This window comes from Mustela putorius, unplaced genomic scaffold (assembly GCF_011764305.1).
Source record: "Mustela putorius furo isolate JIRA1106 unplaced genomic scaffold, ASM1176430v1.1 tig00003867_pilon_pilon_pilon, whole genome shotgun sequence".
NCBI classification, from domain to species: Eukaryota; Metazoa; Chordata; class Mammalia; order Carnivora; family Mustelidae; genus Mustela; species Mustela putorius.
Window position 1 is genome coordinate 12,585,123 of NW_025422019.1, and position 21,550 is coordinate 12,606,672.

The window sequence follows — 21,550 nt, forward strand, 5'->3', positions numbered from 1 at the left end:
CCTGCTGATTTCTCTTTAGTTACCTCAAGTCCACAGAATAAATCTGACCTCTTACTCACAGGATGGCCTTTCATATCCAATGATACTTATGGTTAACACCTCTAATTCCTGTCTTCTCAAGGTCTGAATTTCTACAACTGTATTTCAGAAAATCTAGCTCATAATTCTGGTTTGCTTCCTTGCATACACTGTTACTGATAAACTCTGTCATTCAGAATTACCACAATTGCAGAAGCTAGTTAGGACCAGCATAGAACCCTCCCCTTGACCACATCTCCAGAAGTCTACTACTTCTCTCTGCTTCAGTTAAATTTATTTCTTTAATTTTGTTAACTCATAGTTATTCACACATATCTCTATCCTTAGATGAAGCAATTCATAAGATAATGGCGACCATTCACAAATTAGTGATAATTACTTAGAGGTTCACTGTCTACTCTTTCAACATTTATGTATAATACAAAAAGTTACACTATAAAAGTTGTATAAAAGATGACATGAGCAGAATATCTCATTCTCAGGCTTGCTGTACTGCCCCAAACTCTCAATTCTCATTTGAAACAAAGAAAAACTCATATTTTAACTCATAAGTAGATGTGTAGTGCATTAAGGACATTAAGTTATTAGTGATGTTTTAAAAAATGTTGGCATCTTACATAAAACAGCATAAATTTGATTATCAGCTTAACTCATGCCATTTACCAAGTCCATTAGAAGCTAAAAAAGAGTAAAATCAAGTTTTGAAAATGATAGTAGAGAATTATAAAATACTAACCCTAATAGTGTTAAATAATAATAGAACTTCCACCCAAGCCAGAGGACAAGCAGTTTAGAAATATGCATTAGCTATACTGTCCTTTGCTTTAGGGTCTTTTATACAACAGCACCCATATTTGGGTAATTCCAAAATGAGCAAAGTGGAGAGATCTCATGTGTCATTCAATCGAACTGTCTTATCTTGAAGATGAAGAATCTGAAGTCCAGCAAGATGCTGATAACCAAAACAGCATGGTACTGGCACAAAAACAGACACATAGACCAGTGGAACAGAGTAGAGAGCCTAGATATGGCCCTTCAATTCCATGGTCAAATAATCTTTGATAAAGCAGGAAAAAATATTTAATGGAAAAAAGATAGTCTCTTCAATAAATGGTACTGGGAAAATGGGACAGCTTGTGTAGAAGAATGAAACTCGACCATTCTCTTCTACCATGCACAAAGATAAACTTTAAATGGATAAAAGACCTCAACGTGAGGCAGGAATCTCGCATAATCTTAGAGGAGAACATAGGCAGTAACCTCTTTGACATCCGCCATAGCAACTTCTTTCAGGATATGTCTCCAAAGGCAAAGGAAATGAAAGTGAAAGTAAATTTTTGGAACTTCATCAAGATCTAAAGCTTCTGCACAGCGAAGGTAACAGTCAACAAAACAAAGAGGCAACCTAAGGAATGGGAGAAGATATTTGCAAATGACAATACAGACAAAGGACTGATAGCCACAATCTATAAAGAACTCCTCAAACTCAACACACACAAAACAGAAAATTACATCAAAAAATGTGCAGAAGACATGAACAGGCACTTCTCCAAAGAAGGCATACAAATGGCTAACAAACACGTGAAAAAATGTTCATCATCACTAGCCTTCAGGGAGATTCAAATCAAAACCACACTGAGATACCACCTTACACCGGTTAGAATGGCCAAAATTAGCAAGATAGGAAACAACATATGTTGGAGGGGATGTGGAGAAAGGGGAACCCTCTTACGCTGTTGGTGGGAATGCAAACTGGTGCAGCCACTTTGGAAAACAGTGTGGAGATTCCTTAAGAAATTAAAAACAGAGCTTCCCTATGACCCTGCAATTGCACTACTGCGTATTTACCCCAAAGATACAGATTGAGTGAAAAGAAGGGCCATCTGTACCCCAATGTTCATAGCAGCAATGGCCACAGTCGCCAAACTGTGGAAAGAACCAAGATACCCTTCAACAGATTAATGGATAAAGAAGATGTGATCCATATATACTATGGAGTATTATGCCCCCATCAGAAAGGATGAATACCTAAGCTCTGTATCAACATGGATGGGACTGGAAGAGATTATGCTGAGTGAAATAAGTCAAGCAGAGGGAGTCAAGTATCATATGGCTTCACTTACTTGTGGAAGATAAGGAATAACATGGAGGAAATTGGGAGATGGAGAGAAGTGAGTTGGAGGAAATTGGACGGGGAGACAAACTATGAGAGACACTGTGGACTCAGAAACAGAGGGTTTTGGAAGGGAGGGGAGTGGGAGGTTGGGTGAGCCTGGTGGTGGATATTATGGAGGGCATGTATTGCATGGAGCACTGGGTGTGGTGCATAAACAATGAATTCTGGAACACTGAAAAGTAATTTAAAAAAATAAAATGAAAAAATAAATAAATGTTATTTATTTATTTGAGAGAGAAAGAGAGAGAGAGAAAAACACATGAGCACAGCAGGGGGAGAAGCAGACAGGGAGAAGGAGAAGCAGGCTGCAGGGCTTGATCCCAGGACCCCAGGATCATAACCTGAGCCTAAGGCAGATACTTAATGGAGTTAGCCCCCCAGGCACCCCCAGATGCTCCCTCCTTTGCCCATTTTAATAGAATTATCACTTGATTACATTATTTGATTGTTTGGTATAATATTTTTTGGTATTGAGTTGTATAAAGTTCTTATATATTTTGGATATTAACTCTACCTATGGGATATACAATTTGTAAATATCATCCCCACTCAGTAGGCTGCCTTGTTGTTTTGTTGAGGTTTTCCTTTGTTGTGCAAACAACCTTGGTTTTAAGTGTAGTTCCAATAGTTTATTTTTGCTTTTGTTTCTTTTGTCTGATGAGACATATCTAGAAAAACGTTCCTATAGCCTATGTCAAAGAATTATTGCTTATGTTTTCTTCTAGGAACTTAATGATTTCAGGTCTCAGATTTACGTTTCTAACCTGTTTTATGCTTATTTTTGTGTATGGTTTAAGAAAGTGGTCCAGTTTCATTCTTTTGCATGAAGCTGTCCAGTTTTCCCAACAGCACTTATTGAAGAGACTATCCTCTCCTTATGTATATTCTTGTCTCCTTTGTTGTAGATTGACTTTATAAGTACAGGTTTATCTGGGATCTCTAATCTAAGTGTCTCTTTTTGTGCCAGTGCTGTACTCTTTTAATTACTACAGCTTTTTAATATATCTTAACATTTGGGATTGTCATACCTCCAGTTAGTTCTTCTTTCTCAAGATTGTTTTGGCTATACAGGATCTTTTGTAGTTCCATACAGATTTTAGTATTACTTATTCTGTGAAAAATACTGTTGGTGTTTTGATAGGGAGTATATTTAATCTATAGACTGCTCTGGGTATCATGGACATTTTAATAATATCCATTGTTCTAGTCCATGAGCATGGAATTTCGATTTGTTGTGTCACCTAAAATTTCTTTCATCAGTGCTTTATAGTTTTTGGATTATAGGTCTATCACTTCCTTGGTTAAATTTATTCCTAGGTAATTTAATTTTTTTGGTGCAACTTAACTTTTTTAAAATTTCTCCTTCTACTTCATTATTACTATATAGGAGTACAACATATTTCTGTATATTAATTTTGTATTGTACAACTTTATTGAATTTATTTATTAGTTCTAGTACTATTTTTGGTCTTTAGGGTTTTCCACACATAGTATCACGTAATCTGAGAACAGTGAAAACTTTTCTTCTTCCTTACCCATTTTGATGGTTCTTTTTTTTTTTTTTTTTTTTTTGGTTTGATTGCTGCAGCTACAACTTGTAGTACATGTTGAATAGCTGTATGAACCTGAATAAATCACCTATTTGCTTTAAGCCTCAGTTTCTTCATTTATAAAATGAACATATTTCTACTTTGGGAACTATAAAATTAGATATAATAAATTAAAAATGCAAATCATGATTCCTGGCTACTATTAGAAACCTCCTCCCCCAAACACAACTTTTATTATGATTTATCATTAACAATAAATTGATAAAGGCAGATATTATAACTTCACTTTTTGCATCCATACAGCATTATATAAAAATGACATTTCATTTTTATCAAAAACACAAAAATAGGCAAGAATAGAAAAGAAATAGATATAGACCTGGTAAATTTACTGTTACATGTAAACATAACACATGACACCAAACCACTGTTTGAATGAAATATTTCAGTTGACTCAATGCTTATGCTTGAAATGACTTTCCATACAGAATATTAGCCACTTAATGATAACCAATATTTTATCTCTAGCAATTCTTCTCACTAAAGACTTTCTGAAATGTATCTTCATGTTAATACTTGTTTATTCAATACAAAATAATGCAACAGTTGATTGTGCTCTATGTAACCATCTCAATGGCCCACCCAAACTGACTACATGACCAAGCTGATTAAGTAAAAGCAGCCTTAGAAAGAAATGCATGTGTGCACTCACACACATACATACACACACAAAGGCAGAAAATGCGCTCAAGGAAAACAAGGTGAATACAAAGGTTAACATGTAAATCTAAGTTCTTATGGTTTGCTGCAAGACTTCTTTTTTGTCAGTTACAATGATATGAAATGATTACATTTTCTCAAAATCACCTAAAAATTCTAATCAAATTCAGTCAGATATGAGTCAAAGGAAATCTTCGCTTATTATTAGGTCTTTCCCTTAATACACTTTTCCTTAAGCTTTGATGTGTTTTTTCTTTAATATACAAACATTAATACATGTTAATAAATGTTAATTTAAAGGTAAAAAATTTACATGAAACAATTTTTTCTACTCCAATGTATCCTACCCAACATTGTGCATGAAGAGTATGTTCCAGCCAGAGCTCATCACTGATTTTGAACTGTGAAGAAGTGAAGAAAACCTCTGTCTACATTTACTCATCTGTGACAAAAAATTAATGTCCACTCTGACTGCCAAAGAAAGTTTTTCAAAGAAATGTAGATGAGTTACATGTGGAGATATCATAGAAAAGTAGAAAAGTAAATGTAAATTCTGATATAGTATAAACTTATTAGGTGAAATTCCTGTCACCAACATCTCCAATCTTAATTCTAAGGAATATAAAATAGCTGATAATCATCAGAGCAACTTCAAATTCTTCTGTTTCAAAATGATGACCTAATAAAAGAGTAAAGTTAATTAAAATATAAAAAATACAGTAAAATGATAGTGCAACTATGCAATTCTATGACAATTTTGAAGTGATTGACGTTTTCACCATTAATTTTAAGGACACCGCGCACGCATGCATGCGCACACGCACACACACACACACAAATACACACACAGTACTACTGTTCATTAATCCTACATATTATGGTAATTTTAATGATGTTGTCACAACACAGCCTTGTTATCCCAGTGATGTCCTCTCACTTTTATGCTCATTTGCCCACTACAGGGACACTGAACTTCATCTCTTCCAGAAAGACCATTCCAATTATTCTTAAATTAAACCAATCTCTTACTTCCATTTTGTATGCTTTTTAATAATCCAGTAATTTATCACTGAATTTTCACATAGTTTCTAAATCCTCTAGGTAACTTAATTATATTTCATTTCTTGCAGACTTGTCAGTGGCACATGTATGTATAGCATACTGTTAACACATTTAAGTGAAGACTATATCAAATAAAGTGGAAACAAACTGAGGGTTTTGGAGGGAAGGGAGTTGGGGGGGGATGGGTGAGCCTGGTGGTGGGTTTAAGGAGGGAACGTACTGCATGGAGCACTGGGTGTGGTGCATAAACAATGAATCTTGGAACACTGAAAAAATAAAATTAAATTTTAAAAAGTGATCTACTAATGACACGAAAAACAAACAAACTAACTAACTAATAAATAAATAAATATCCTGTTTAGGAAAAAAAAAAAAAAGTGGACGCAAAGAGAACAAAAAAAGTTCAAAACCCAAAATGTGCTAGTGTTTTTCGTCCATCACACCTGAGAGAGAGGTGTGGAATTTGGACATGTGTTTTAAATTTGTGGGTAAAAAAGTTAATGAAACCTCATCATAATTTGCACTGAGTATTTCTCATAATGCTCGTTATCTCTACTTTCTGCCTGATCACAGACTATGATGACTAATTTCACTTCTTTAAACCCTAGTTATCATAGAAGACACTATACAAAATGGGGAAAGAACTTCAATTTAATAATTTAATAATTTCCTAGGGCAAAAGAACCACATTTGTTCATCTTTATGCCCGTGTATCTGTAAGAATTGTTGGCTATGCTCCATGAATAGGTCTTTAATGTGAAAGAGGACAGATGGAAAAATTACTGGAAAGATAGATGCCAACATCAAAAGTGTCCATTAGTCTACATTTTTGTTGACAAGCTCAGTCTCTGAGCCTACAAAACCAAGACGAACCACAATTGTATGAAATGCCCTATGACTGTGAGAACTACTATTTATTTTACCACAAACCTTTCAAATGTCCATAGATCCCACTTGAAACAGACAAAAACCTGTACAGAGCATATACATGAAACTCAGTAATGCTTGTTGATGAACTTTAAACACAACTCTTTCATCCCACTCAGACTTTTTCCCCCTATTTTTATGAATCCAAACATAGTACTTAATCGAAAGTCTGGTTTCTCCTTACAACTCCTTTTAAATTCTCTAAAGTAATCATTGTATTTCTAAAACACAGAAATATTGTCTTTCCAAAAAAATCTTCCCCCTGAAGTGTTAACACTGGATTTTGTGGATAAATGCTCATCCCAGTCTCTCTCTTGATGTTTAGTATAAATTATGTCATTTTAAGACAAGCTGGAATTTTAAAATATTTCCTTAAAAAATGTTTAGACTTAAATTTCAAACCAAAATCTGAATACTTGTAGCTAGTATATAAGGTTGACATAGTGTTTTTTTTTTTTTTAATAGCAAATATTTTGACTTCAAGTACTTTAATGTAAGGTAATTTAAACTTTGGTTAAAAGCACACTATGACATTTAAATCGTACAGTGATAAAGAAAATATTTTTGGTAACTTAGAGATAAGAAAATGTGTTTTAATGGTATATTTTTCTAAGTACTTCTTTAATTTTGGCAGGAAATGATCTACTCTTGATAGTAATATATTTTGACATACATTACTCTAAAAGGATAACAATTAATTATACTTTAACCTAAATTTTCAATTATCTGAGCTATGAATCAGGAGCTAGGGATGTCATAATTTTAACAGCCCTTTATATGTTTTTATTACAGAGAGAAAAAAGAACATCAGTAAAATACAAGGAATATTCTATCCTGGTCTCTTGGAAATAGGGAATAAAACTGCTAATAAAAGAATCAGCACACCTTAAGATAGTGCAAGTTGGATTCTGCCTGACTGAAATCATACATGGAATAAAACAAAACAAAACAAATGAATAAGCAAACAAACAAAAGGCAGAATAAGACCTGAAAATACAGAGAACTGAGGGTTGCAAGAAGGGAGGGAGTATGTAGGGAAACCAGGTGAACGGGAGTGGGAGCTGTGGGCTTCCAGTTACAGGAATCCTGGCACAGGAGTGAAAAGCACAGCATTACAAATATGTCACTGATATCGCAGTAGTGTGGTACCATGACAAATGGCAGCTGCACTTGTGTGAGCAGAGCGTAACATAGAGACTTGTCGAATCACCGTGTCATACACCTGAAATAATGTAACATGGTGTGTCAGCTATAATCAAATAAAAAATTAAACACAAAAAAGACAGTCCAGCTCTGCTCTGAGAACATTCCTCTTTTCCCAGGCTCAGTAACAACCCTATGCTTTTCTCCGTACTTCTCTCTCTCATGTTGGTCTTGGGGCAACAAGACCTCCCTGTGTTGCAGGTCTACCATAGATGAGACGGTGCTCCTAGTGTCCTCCTTCACATCTTTACGGGCTCCACACTCCCCAGTGCCTGTCAGACAGCCTGGGCATTCATCATTTTAGGTTACATCTCTAACTTGCTTTCTTAATGTATTTTCTTAAGATTTTATTTATGTATTTGAGAGAGAGAGCACGAGCAAGAGGGAGAGGGAGAAGGAGAATCTGAAGTGGGACTCGATCCCATGACAGTGATCATGACCTGAGCCAAAACCAAGAGTCTGATGCTTAACCTGCTGAGCCACCCAAGAGCCCTCTACCTCATTTCCAAATAATAAACAATTACTGTGAATAGTGACAAAATAAATATTTAGTGAGCTGAAAGTACTTACATTTTAATAAGAATTTTACTAATTCTTTACATGTAAGAGAAGTAACAACATATTTATTGCATATTTTGAAAATAGACAAAAAAGGAGAAAAAATTAAGAAGAGTAACTCATAATCACTCCATCAGAGAGGACTTAATATGTTAACATATTTAATTCTGATATCACATTCTTTGCATCTACATATGTACATGCATGTGGATGTACTGGTATATAATTCTATATGACTGTAATTCTATATTCAGCAATTTTCACTTAACATTTTATTCTGAGCTGTTCTAATGTCATCAGCTTTTTTTCCCCCATAAGATCAGTTTTGTAATTTTCCATTAAACAGATGGAAAACTAGATGAAGATAAATTACCTAACCATATACCTACTTTTGCGCATGTACTATATATTATTTTGTCCTTATATATTATAATAAAAACATAAATTATCCCCCCAAACCTCATAGTCATGAGTTCAATTTTACCATTTTTTATTATCACCTTGATTGATGGTTATAATTTTTTTAAGAGAATAAAAAGTAAGACAAAAGAGTTAAAATTCTGACAGGGAGGACTGGGAGTGAGAATGCTGTCAGCACTGTAACTAGCTCCTTATGTATAAAAAAATCCAAAAGCTTCTGCAACACAGTGAATGGATAGACAAAAATTCTAGCATGTTAAAATAGTGCCAAACAAAAAATAACAAAAAAGATTCATTTGTTTGCTTCCCCCAATTATGAGTTCTCTTTTTATTATAAATATTATCAATATTATTTCCGTAATTTGCTTTACTTATCATTAAGAATGCAACAATGGTTTTTCACTTTCTATTCAATATCCCAGATCCTGTTCATCAGGATGAGAGGGCCATTTACAAAGAAATATTAGGTATTAACAGCATCTCTAAAAGTGGTTATCAGGATTCTGACCATTTGAAGATCTGGAAGGCTTCAGACCTTCCCCTTTTACTTACTTATTTTCTTATTTTTTTTTTTATTTTGTCTTTACCTTTGTTATCTTTGCTTTTTATGTATTTTCCTTATTTAATTTTTGCTATACTTCTACATATAGGAACTATTACCCCCAGTTTAAATGAAAACAAAGTAAGACAAAATACAAACATTAGTAGGCTTTAAAAAATTGTTGAGAGACCCAAGTTTGTCTCATTTTAGTGACTTTCCTATATTAATATGTCACTTTGTCACACATCATTTAAAAGGTAGCAGGTTTACATATCTGGTTTTGGATATTACCTTGGGAGATGACTTGAATGGTGCCAACACTGTCCAATAAAGTCATTATTAAATCCAGAACCTCAGACATCATCATTCATCCTAGCTAGCCATTTAAAAAAAAAAAAATGTGCAACAGCTCACATGATCACAGGTTTGTACAGAACAGAGAAAGTCTATGCATATGATGAGAGAAGGAACTGAAATTAATCCTATACTGTTTGTGGATCAAGGGGTCCACCCATATATAGGAAAATATAGTGGTGTATCCCATTATGCTAACTAAACCACTTACTGAGTAGGAGATGAGTCTAGGCAAGGTGCTAATTCCTGGGGTGACTCAAACATGAACATGATGCAGGTTCCATTCCCCAAGGCCTTCTGTCTCTCTGAGCTGATGTTGGCAAACCACAGCCAGCTGGCAAAGTATTGGTCACTGGTCAACAATTGGACAAGTTTAATTGAGAATACACATTTAGAAAATCTGGAAGCAATTTCACATCACTGCAAGTCCAAATACATAAGTGGACTAATCTCACTGAGCAGCTGAACTAGTGGGTGAGCCAGTAACAGACTAGCTGTACACAACAGAATCTCATTACCTGCTGCTATAATTTAACATTAGTTTGCCTATTATAACCCAGACGTATTTAAAATCCACGATCTACTTTTAACAAAAAATGATTTAAATGATCTATACTATGCAAGATAAATTTTGAAACTGACTAGTGGTAAAGAGTGGAAGTTACCAAGTTATCTCATGATTCGTTATGGGTAAAAGCTCAAAATGAATATTCAGAGATCACCAAAACCGCTTTAAAGTCTTTGCTTTCCATTATTATGATCCTCTTTTTGGAGACTGATTTCTCTTCCACATGAATATTATTAAAACAAAAAACAGAAATAATTGAGATAAAGGTTGTCCTCAATGAGCAGGGCTATCAACAGTCTAACCTAGATTATTTAATTTAAAAAGAAGGAAGCAAGTTAATTTATTACATTAAAACTTTAAATTGTGATATGCCAGTGTCTCTTCAAAATATGAGAAGAGGCATTTAATATTTGTTTAATTCTGATTTAGGAATAACAAAAAGTTAGAGACATAATAGTAATACTCTCCCAAAGTAATATTTGAAATTCCTTCTTTAATTCCAATATTATGTTTGTACTTACATTTTTTGAAATACAATTTTAGAACATTTGATTGCAATAAGATGAAATTTGAGGTTGTATTTGAGTATCTAGTTACCTTTTTTTCACTTATTTACTTTTATTGTACTTTTCAAAAGTACTGATTCATGCTAAAATGAAAATGACACTGAACAACATGGATTTGAATTATTTGGGTCCATTTATATGCAGATTTTTGGTACATTACTGTACAGTAAGTATTTTTTTCTCTTCCTTATGATTTTCTTAAGAATATTTTCTTTTTTCGGGGTGCCTGGGTGGCTCAATGGGTTAAGCCTCTGCCTTTGGCTCAGGTCATGATCTCAGGGTCCTGGGATCAAGCCCCGCATCGGGCTCTCTGCTCAGCAGGGAGCTTGCTTCCCCTTCTCTCTCTGCCTGCCTTTCTGCCTACTTGTGATCTCTGTCTGTCAAATAAATACACTTGATCTTAGCTAAAAGGCTGAGAAGTGATGTCTGTCAAATAAATAAATGAAATCTTTAAAAAAAAAGAGTATTTTCTTTTCCATTTGCCATTTTTTATTTTTAATCTAAGTTTCTATTTTAATTCCAGATTGGTAACATACAGTGTAGTATTATTTTCAGGTGTAAAGTATAGTAATTTAACAGTTCCATACATAACCCATAACTCATCATGACAAGCACAGTCCTTAATCCCCCATCACCTGTTTAACCCATTCCCTAACCCCCTACCCTCTGATAACCATCAGTTTGTTCTCTGAGGTTAAGAGTCTGTTTCTTGTCTTGTCTATCTTAATTTTTCCCTTTGCTTGTTTATTGTGGTTCTTAAATTCTAGATCATTTTATATGAGTACAGTATAACAGGTATAAAGTATAAAATACATATTAATCAATGGTTTATGTTACCAGAAAGGCATCCGGTCAATAGGAAGCTATTAGTAGATAAGTCTCTGGGGAGTCAGAAGTTACATGTGAATTTTCAACTGTGCAGGATGGTTGGTGCCCCTAACCTTGTGCTGTTCAAAAGTCAAAGGGAAAAAAATGAATTAAATGAATTAAATTTAAAAATAGTGATCTTTCACAACAGTTTTAGAAGCACTGTCTTAGAGGAGATTAGGTATATTAAAATCCAGCCATCTGGACATATTCACTGGTACACAATACAGATAGTGTGATGTCACATGCCATAAACACTGTTTTGAAGACCTCTTTGTTCACTTTTTATAATATGAACATGTTAATAAATACATTTATATATATTTCCTTTCATGACCACATAAGTTAACATTATATGGATATACCTAGGAAAAGGACATTCCTGTAATACTAAAGATGAAAGGATTAATAGCAATGAAATCTAAAACAATGAGATTATTAAAGTAGTTGGCACATGTGTTAGAGGCTGGGAACAACATCTCAGAGTTGAACAATGAAAGAGGGTAAGTTTTACACTTAAACATAGTCACAAAGTCGGTAAATCAGGGTCCATCTCTTATCAGCTGTGTTTTTGGATATATATTTTTGCTGAAGTCTCAGTTTTCTGGGGTTAATAATTTTAACTTTACATGCTATTCGTAAAATATGGGTAAAAAGTATCTCACACAAAACTTAACACAGAAGGTTAACCCAGAAGGCCCCCAATTAATGTTGGGTCTTTCTTTGATGATTGATTGATCATCAAATGTATGTGGGGAGATGAATAATGTTACCAAAGATGGATTTCCAGGTTTCAAGGTGACATAACTAGGAAGATGATGCTATAAAAATGGAGATTTCAAGGATATGAGCAGATTTGGGGGAAGGCAGCTGTTAAGCTAACCATGAACATGAGCACCCATCCAAGGCTGCAATGACATTCACAGATATATTAGTTGAGAAACAGCATAATGAACGACATTACTGTACTACATCCTAGACTTGCCAGGGCCATGTCGACTCCCTCCTTCTCCTTGACCAGTAATGCATTAAGTGTTCCTAGGTGACCTCCAAGAATTAAATGAAGCTTCCAAATAAGCTCAGCTTTGACTCTTTCAAGCCACTTATATAAAGATGACCTAGTGAGACATCTCATAAAGAAAAAGATGACATTTCACCCTTAGATATAATCTGTGATAATGAGGCCAAGGTCACACATTTTATCCACATAGCTCCCACTGTATTTTCTGGCTATGTGAGGAATGTGTAAATAGGCCATGTATCTAATGATTGCCAGAAAGGAGATCTGAGTTGGATAAGAGAAATGAATGAACACAAATCTACTGCTCTACTTGAAAAGCAAGCCACGGCACAAATCCACTAACAGTGAGTCCGTTTCTTCAGTGGTATCTGTGAGGACTGCATGCGTCTGAAAGCTTAAAGTGTGTTTAACCTTGTTTCAAAGATTCTTTTTATGCCAAATCATTTCACAAATATTTTAGGTGTTAGGTTTTACTTAGAGTTTAATAACAATACTCTAGCTTTGTCTGAGGATATTTTCTCAACATCGGGTTTACCAGTGATTGGAAAAGAAATGATGAAAAAAGTGATGAAAATGATTAACCACAAATACACTATGTTGGTATCCTGCAAAGGGTTAAAGTGGAATGTGTGTCCTAGATATTGAAATGTGGCTTAATTTAGCAAGTAGTTCACCATAAGTATCTGTACAGGCTTTTGGCATTTCAATATGAAAGTGTCAGTTATACACAGGAGTAAATGCCTCTTTGAATAGTCTGAGCTCGCCTGAGAAGGATGATGAAGCCCATGATTTTTTATTGCTTTCCAAAGTCAAAGACTACACAAATTTCTACAGTTTGTCCAAAATTATGGTAAATAAAACAGAATGTTCCTGACCAGTTCAAATCTAATGACTCCCGATTTTTTCCACAATTTTTATGCCACCTCCTTTAATAGAAAATAGAAATGCTAGCAAGTATGAAGATGATTTTAAAATTAAATGCAAGGGAAGGATTTGTGAGAGATCCATCTAATGTTAATGACGTACCTCTTTATTAGCCCTCCTTAGTCATAGTGCTCTTCTGAACCAAACATAGGGTACATCTAAAGTAATCACAGTGCAAGACAACAGGATGGCAAATCCCAAATTAATGAATAATTCAAAATAAAATTTTACAAAGAAATAAATAAAACACTGTCCTGTTTTCTGTATCTATAATACCATCCCCATGATACACACTCATCTTCCAACCAATTTTAACTGAAACTTGAGTTTACCTAAAAATAACACTGGATTTCAATTAAATACATTCATTCATTTATTCAAATCTTGAGTGCCTGCTGATCTCCAAGAACTGTATCAGTGCTAGGTAAACAAGTATGATTTGGCCTCTGCCCTCAAAAACTAAGTTACATTCTTTTTATAGCTTCCACAAATTATCATTTGATTTGCAGGCATAAATGCACTTAATTAGAATATTAGAGAAGAAAGATGGACTGGATGTGAGATGATCTTTATTACATAAAAAGGCAAAGATCCTTTTTATCTGTCATACAAATAATCTACTCTATGCCTTGCAAACAAGCAAAGTTATTATGTCTAAATAAAGTGAAGGGCAAAGATTAACAGCTATCTAACAACAGTGATTCATATGGAAAGGCAAATTGGAATCCTCAAGGAAAGGAAACATGACTTCCTTTTTACCCGCACATTTCTTATGATTAGATTATCGAGTAACTTCTCCTATTACCTTTCATTAAGTTAAACCCAAGTCCATGGAGCAAGCCATTTGTAGCTTTTATTTTTGGTTGTTTCTTTTTTAATCTAAATGCTTTTTAAAAACTTTTGATACTGATAAAATCAGAAAAGAAAATTAATCCAACTGCCAAATCTGAAGCACTTACATATACAGTCTCCCCAAATCTAGACTTCTACACCAGTAAGAATGACCCAGAGAAATGTTGAGATTTAACATATGCTTGAAAAGCCACAGAACTTGTGATCATGAAGAACAGCAGAGATAGAACAGTCAATCTAAAACTTGGAGAATAATTTGATTGATGACCTATCTTAGGAACTGGTTTTCTCTCACAAGAGCCAAGGTATTAATTTCTGATTAAGTAGTATATCGGTATATGTAATCACTGATTAAAATACCATTTTAATTAAAAATACCATTATTTACTTTAATTTTAATGACGTGAAATTCAAAATAAATGGAGCACATACCATTGATCCACCGAGCTTCTGGGTCATGAAGCACAAAGTCTCTCCTGAAGAGGTCTTCTAAAGACAATCTAGTTTCTGATGAATTTGTGAGTTCATCTAAAATGAAGCAAATCTTAGATTAGACACTTATCTCATGTTAGTTTTTAAAACTAATGAATTCTAAAAATTGGACTATTTTGTTTCAAGGTTATGTTAATTAGAATACAATATAAAGTAGTTATCATCATATGGACTTTGGCATTTGAAGCTTTTCGTTTCATGAAGTTTTTCAAAATATTAAGTTGTTTTAAATATTAGATCTGTCTTCATCTAGCACAAATTTAATAGATCAATCCCTTGTTAGGTAGTGATATAATATAAAAGAAGTTAAGAGTTCCTGTTTTGCACTGTGCCCACACATTTTTTAGGGTTTAATCATAATCCAGCTCATTACTTTCTAAAATGACTTTGACATATTCTCCTAAAGCTAAATTTATATTTTCATTGTAAACACCAAAGATGAGAGAGTTGAGGGTCCTTGATATAAACAATAAGGAAAACTTCCCAACTCAGAAGGAAGTTCACCAAATAACAGAATGAATACCAAGTTCCACCAAATAATTACCACCAAATACTAAATAGATTGAGAAGTTAAACACAAAAATTAAAATACAATTCAAGAATATTAATAAAAAGTATATGTGTATGTAAGCCCCTGACATAAAAACTATTTAAACTCCCCTTTTTAGTTCAAGAGCCTAAGAAATGGAAAGATAATATGGTTGAAGTACCAAAATCTGGCATAACAAATGTGTTTTTGATACAAGAGGCTATAAAAAGTTAGCAGTATTTCATTTTCTTTTCAATAGCATTTTTATTTACTGTATAAAATCATCTTTGTTACCTTTCAACAGTGACCTTCACTCTGGCTGAAAATAAAATGTCAAAGATATATACTAACCTCATTAGATACTGTTTTTTAAAGGTTCAGCACTTATTGCAGTGAGAGCTTTGTTTCTTCCAGCTAAAAAGCTGGGGTAAAGAATCAATAACTTCAAATGCAATTTCCTCTGACATGAATCAACCACATATTTAATCCACAAAATAACTGCTAAGAAACAACTGAAAAAAAAAATGCTACTAATGGTGATAGAACCGTATGATCCCAAGGCTAGAAGAGGGCATCGTGATCATATATGGATTTTTAAAACAAAATGCTCCATTTGAGATTCTAACACATTAAAATTGGAACTTACTTTATTCATTCAACAAATACTGGACCTTTAATTTTCAAAATTTCAAAATTTTAAATGAAGTATTAAGTTCCTGGAGACATATCGAGGATCTGTCCTGAGGGATTCACACTTGCAAAACAAAAGAGCAAATGCTAAATGTCAGAATGAGGATACAGAGTATTGCAGAAGTTCAAAGAAATGAAGGGAAATGTCTTGCACAAGGCATCAGAGAAGGACTCAGTCATAAATAAAATGACGAACTCTCATCCGAGGGATTACAAAGTGTTAAAGCCACTTTGGAAGACAAGTAAGAGTTTTCTCAAAAAACTAAATACACAATCCAGCATTTGTGCTTTGTGGTATTTACCCAGATGAACTGAAAACCTATGTTCACACAAAACTCTGGGTATGAACTTCACTCATAACTGCCAAAACTTGGAAGGAACCAAGATGTCCCTCAGGAGGTGAATCAATAAACAAGCTGTGATATATCCAGATAACAGAATATTATGTAGTGATAAAAAATGAGCCATCAACTATGACAACATATGGAGAAAACTCAAATGCCTACAACTAGGTAAAAGAAGACAATTCAAAAAGACTATACACTATATGATTTCAACTATGTAATATTCTGAAAAATGGAAACTATGGAGACACTAAAAATAGATGAGTGTTTGCCAGGGGTTGTGGGGCAGAGTGGGGAAGGAAACAGGCAGGGCACAGAAGATTTCTACATCAGTAAATCTACGCTGTATGATCTATAATGGTAGATATGTGTAATTACACCCTTGTCTAAACCAGGGCACCTGGGTAGCTCAGTCCATTAAGCACCTGACTCTCAATTTCAGCTCAGGTCATGACCTCAGTGTTGCGAGACTGAGCCTTGCGTTGGGCTCCAAGCTTAGCAGAGTCCACTTGAGATTCTTAGTCTCTCTTTCTCCCTCTGCTCCTCCCCCAGCTCTCACTCTCTCAAATAAATAAAATCTTTAAAATATTAAAATATATATATATATGTATGTTTGTGTGTGTGTGTGTATTTTTTTAAAAGGATTTTGTTGTTGTTCCTAGGTAAATTTGGCATATTTTGTCTACTATATATTTTATTATACAGATTTCACACGTATTTTATTACTACATCCTTTATAATGCAGATACAGCTATAAATGTTAATATAAGAAATATCTTATAAGGCAAGTATACCATATCAAATAATCTTATTTTCAAGAAATATTTCAAATTATGTATCAGTAATTCTCAAACATATCTTCCTTTATATGGGCTTTAAAATAATATTTTAACCTATCAAATGGAGAATCTTAAAATTGTACTACATATACACACTGAATTGAAAAACTTTAGCCATTTAGTAATATTAAAGTTTTTCACTCAGAACTACTTATACACTCACATTTTGTACATTTATTAGATCACATCTTCTGTTTTTTATATAGATCCTCTACTTTTCCTATTATATTTAGTCCTAATGATACATAGTTTACTATTATCATGAACAGAATACTTATCATTCTTACTTTAATACTATATATTCTAGATATATAAGGTTTTCAATATTACATATTATAGATATATAAGGATTTCACAGATTCACAGATGTACAAAATAATACAGAAAGAAAATCCTTTATATACTTCATTCAGTTTCTCTTAAATATATGCAACCTCTTTCATAATGAATATCACAAAAAGAAATTGATATTTATACAAAGCTATTCAGATTACAATTTTACATGTTCAATTTTACATTTCCTGTGTGGGTGTGGGTGTGTCTGGGTGATTTTATTATATATGATGAGCAACTGTCAAGATACAGAATAACTGTGTCACAGGACAGAACTGTACTTTTATTACCATAGCCTCCCTCTGCAGCCATTGGCAAACACTGATCTATTTTCCATCTCTGTAATTTTGTTATTTCCATCTCCATAATCTTGTTATACTATGTAAAAAGGATAATACAACATGCAACCTTTGGAAATGGGCCTTTTTTCTCACTGTGGTTATAATTTGCATTTCCCAAATAGCTAATAAAAATCTTTTAATGTGAATATTTGTAAACAGTATATTTCCTTCAGTGAAATGTCTATTCATGCCATTTGCCCATATCTAATTAGATTACTTTTGTGTGTTTGTTGGTTTACCAATTGAATTAGAAAGTTCTTTATTCGAGACACAAATCATTTGCCAGATATTCAATTTCAAATACTTTTTCAAAACCGTTGAGGTCTAGTTCATCAATTTTTCCTTTTATAAATCATGTTTTTGCTGTCAAAACCAAAAACTCTTTACCCACTCTGGGATCTTGCAGATTTTCTCCTATTTTTTTTTTTTTCTAACAGGGTGATAGTTCTATATTTTGTATGTAAGTCCTTGATGCATTTTGAGTTACTTTTCGAATATGGTTTGAGGATCATTTGAGATTCATATTTTATTTAAATTTTCTTCTACTCGATGCCCAATTTCGCTAGCACCATTTATTAAAAAGCATTTATTTCATTTTAGTAAATTATTCCATTATGCTGAATGCCAGAAACAATGTTGAATAATAATGGTGGTAATGACACACCTGTCCTTTTTTCTACATTGGCAGCATCTTCAATATTTCATTATAGAATAAGATATTTTCTTTCTAGAATTTTGGTAAGGAATATCATTCATAGAAAGTATTTTTATTTCTATGTCAGAGTTTTTATTTGAAATTACTATATCATCATGCAACTTCAGCCTCTTTCATACAAACATATTTTTCTTCCTTTAATGTATTGCTATAAAAACTGTATAAATGAAACTTTCTATTTCCAGCAAACTTCTTTCTTTATAACAAAGCCTAATTGGTCAAGTGAATTATTACTGTTTTATACTGCTAGATTAATTGCAAAATCTTTACTTAAATGTTTAGATCTGTGTTGATGAACAAAATGACATGATTCATTTTTCATTTTGCATCATACTGATCAGTTAATATTTTAATATTTAAATATTTTATTTAATATTTATATTTATTTAAATTAGTATTTAATTTTAATATAATGATTTAAATTCTTAAATTATTAGTAAATTATTTATTTTTATTTATTTATTATTTTATTTATATTTAAATATTAAATATTATGTTTATTTATATTTTTATTTATTTATTATTAAATTGTTTATTTATATATTTAAATATTGTGAATTATAATAATTATAATAATATAATAATTATAATAAAATATTGTTGATTTATTTATATTTATTTATTTCTTGTAATTTGCCATAATTTCATATATTTTAAAAGAAGATTTTTTTTCCTTTAACTCCAATTTACCTGGAATTGATTTTAAAATCAACCCATCAAGGGGCGCCTGGGTGGCTCAGTGGGTTAAAGACTCAGGCTTCAGCTCAGGTCATGATCCCAGGATCCTGGGATTGAGCCCCACATTGGGCTCTCTTCTCAGCAGGGAGCCTGCTTCCCTTTCTCTCTCTCTCTACCTGCCTCTCTGCCTACTTGTGATCTCTGTCAAATAAATAAATAAAATCTTAAAAAAATAAAAAAATGAAAAAAAAATAAAATCAACCCATCAAAGTAATTCAAATTATTATAATTCATCTTCCTTTTAAACAATAATCAGAGAAAGAGAGACATATATGTGATTTAAGAATTAATTTCTTTGGTTTCATTCATTACTGAGAGAACAAACTATATACTTCATTCTTTTTTCTTTCTTTTCCTCTTTATTTCTTTCTTCATTCCTTTCTTTAAATTTGTCTTAGCTCCTGGGCACTGAAGTCTCTTGAATATTTCAGTCCTGGAATAAAGAGTTCTTCTGCCTATATATATAATGAGTAACTAAGCTTCTCATTGAATACCCTCCCAAGCTGGCTTCTCTCCTCCATCTCCTGTCTCTTCATATCTCATCATAATCTTTTGGGGTGTTCATCCTTTGCAATTAATCTTCCATTTTCCAAATGCCCTCCCAATCCTATTGGGCATGTTCATTCCACAGGGAAAACTGAGGCCCAGTGAGATTAAAAGTGAGAAAGTTTACATGGTTAGGAAGAGGCAGGACTGAAATGGAACCTGCATCTCTCTGACTTATTAAACTCCAATGTCTCTCAAATTGAGTTTTTTCTCCTCATCCTCTTTCAGACTGTATCAATTAGGTCTTTTTAAAAGCGACAATATACAATTTTATATATGTTATTTTAAGAATATTCTTGCTATCTTTTAGCCACAAGAACCCTTCTCCAAATCAAAATTCAGCTCCTCAGCATCCCCTCCTCAGATCTTACCAGCATTCCTTTCTGGTTCAACCTGCCCAAGAAAGTCCCATTGCCACAGTCTTTCTCTTTTCTCACAGCACTCACTAAGAAGTAGGGCTTTATTGCTTTGTTTTGTATTCTTCAAAAAAATGGCCTGTACCCTGTCAGGAAAATCCCAAATTAAACCTCTGCTCACTGCTGGGAGCTGTTTCACCTGTTCAGTAGCATTCAAGCATTCCCTGTCACACCTCATCAGCAAATATAAACCACATTAGAACCTCATTTCGTAGGAACTGAATTTATGCTAGAATCATCTGGAAATATATATATATATATATATATATATATATGTTTTAATCTGGAGAAATCTTATTATTTGATACATTTTTAACAACTTTCTCTGTATTTCAACACAAAGGCCACACTTAACAACAATGGCTCATGGACACCATTCATCCCAAATCCATCCACATTGAATGCAGAGAAGATAGGTCAGAGGGAAAGTGGTAACAGAGTGTAAAGGATTTTAAGATATGAACCCCCTCATGTACAGTACCTTTCTTACAAATCTTCCTAAGAGGAAATTCTGAAACACTATCTATTCCCTAATATAACAAAATATTACTTATTTAATATCCATCTCTCTTGGGGTGCCTGAGGGTCTCAGTTGGTTAAGCTTCCAACTCTTAGTTTTGGCCCTTCTTTCCCTCTCTAAAAAATAAAATAAAATAAAATAATAAAAATTTTAAAAATTAAAAAAAAATAAAGAAAGAAAAGAAATAGGCACAGGTTGTACTAGGACACATCTTTTTTTTTTTCTGTTTCAATAATATGTACTTTCATTCTTCAAATTTACATTATGAACCAATTATTTAACTGGGAATTAGTAAACCTTTATTCTTTTTCTTGATGATAAATTAAGAAACATTAGAGAGAGTTTGGGATTGTGTATCTGATCTGAAATGACAAACACTTTGACATTTAGTCTGCTGTATAGTGTTTCAACATCCTAGTGAAAGAAAAGAATGGGGAAAAAAGATGGAAAATAAGAAGGCAACTAATGACACAGCAGTTAGATAATAAAACAAAACTTCATGGTCTGTTGACTGGTTGAGAAATGTTCAAGCAACAAATATTTTGAATAGGTCTGGGACTTAGCCATAACTATCAGATATGAAGGAGTGGGAAATGTATTATCATTTCAGTGAATTTTAAAAATTCATCAATGTTTATTTTTTTATTTTTTTAAAAAGATCTTACTTATTTATTTGACAGACAGAGATCACAAGTAGGC

The 21,550-nt window shown here is 33.2% G+C and overlaps 1 protein-coding gene across 2 annotated transcripts in view; it reads right to left on the bottom strand.

Annotated features, from left to right (window-relative positions):
- Positions 1 to 21,550, bottom strand: part of DPP10 (dipeptidyl peptidase like 10) — a 1,364,876-nt gene that overhangs the window by 448,477 nt on the left and 894,849 nt on the right. For both annotated transcript variants that reach the window (XM_004773359.3, NM_001310171.1), the window contains 1 exon segment: positions 14,781 to 14,876. In XM_004773359.3, the coding sequence (XP_004773416.2) occupies positions 14,781 to 14,876 (96 nt within the window).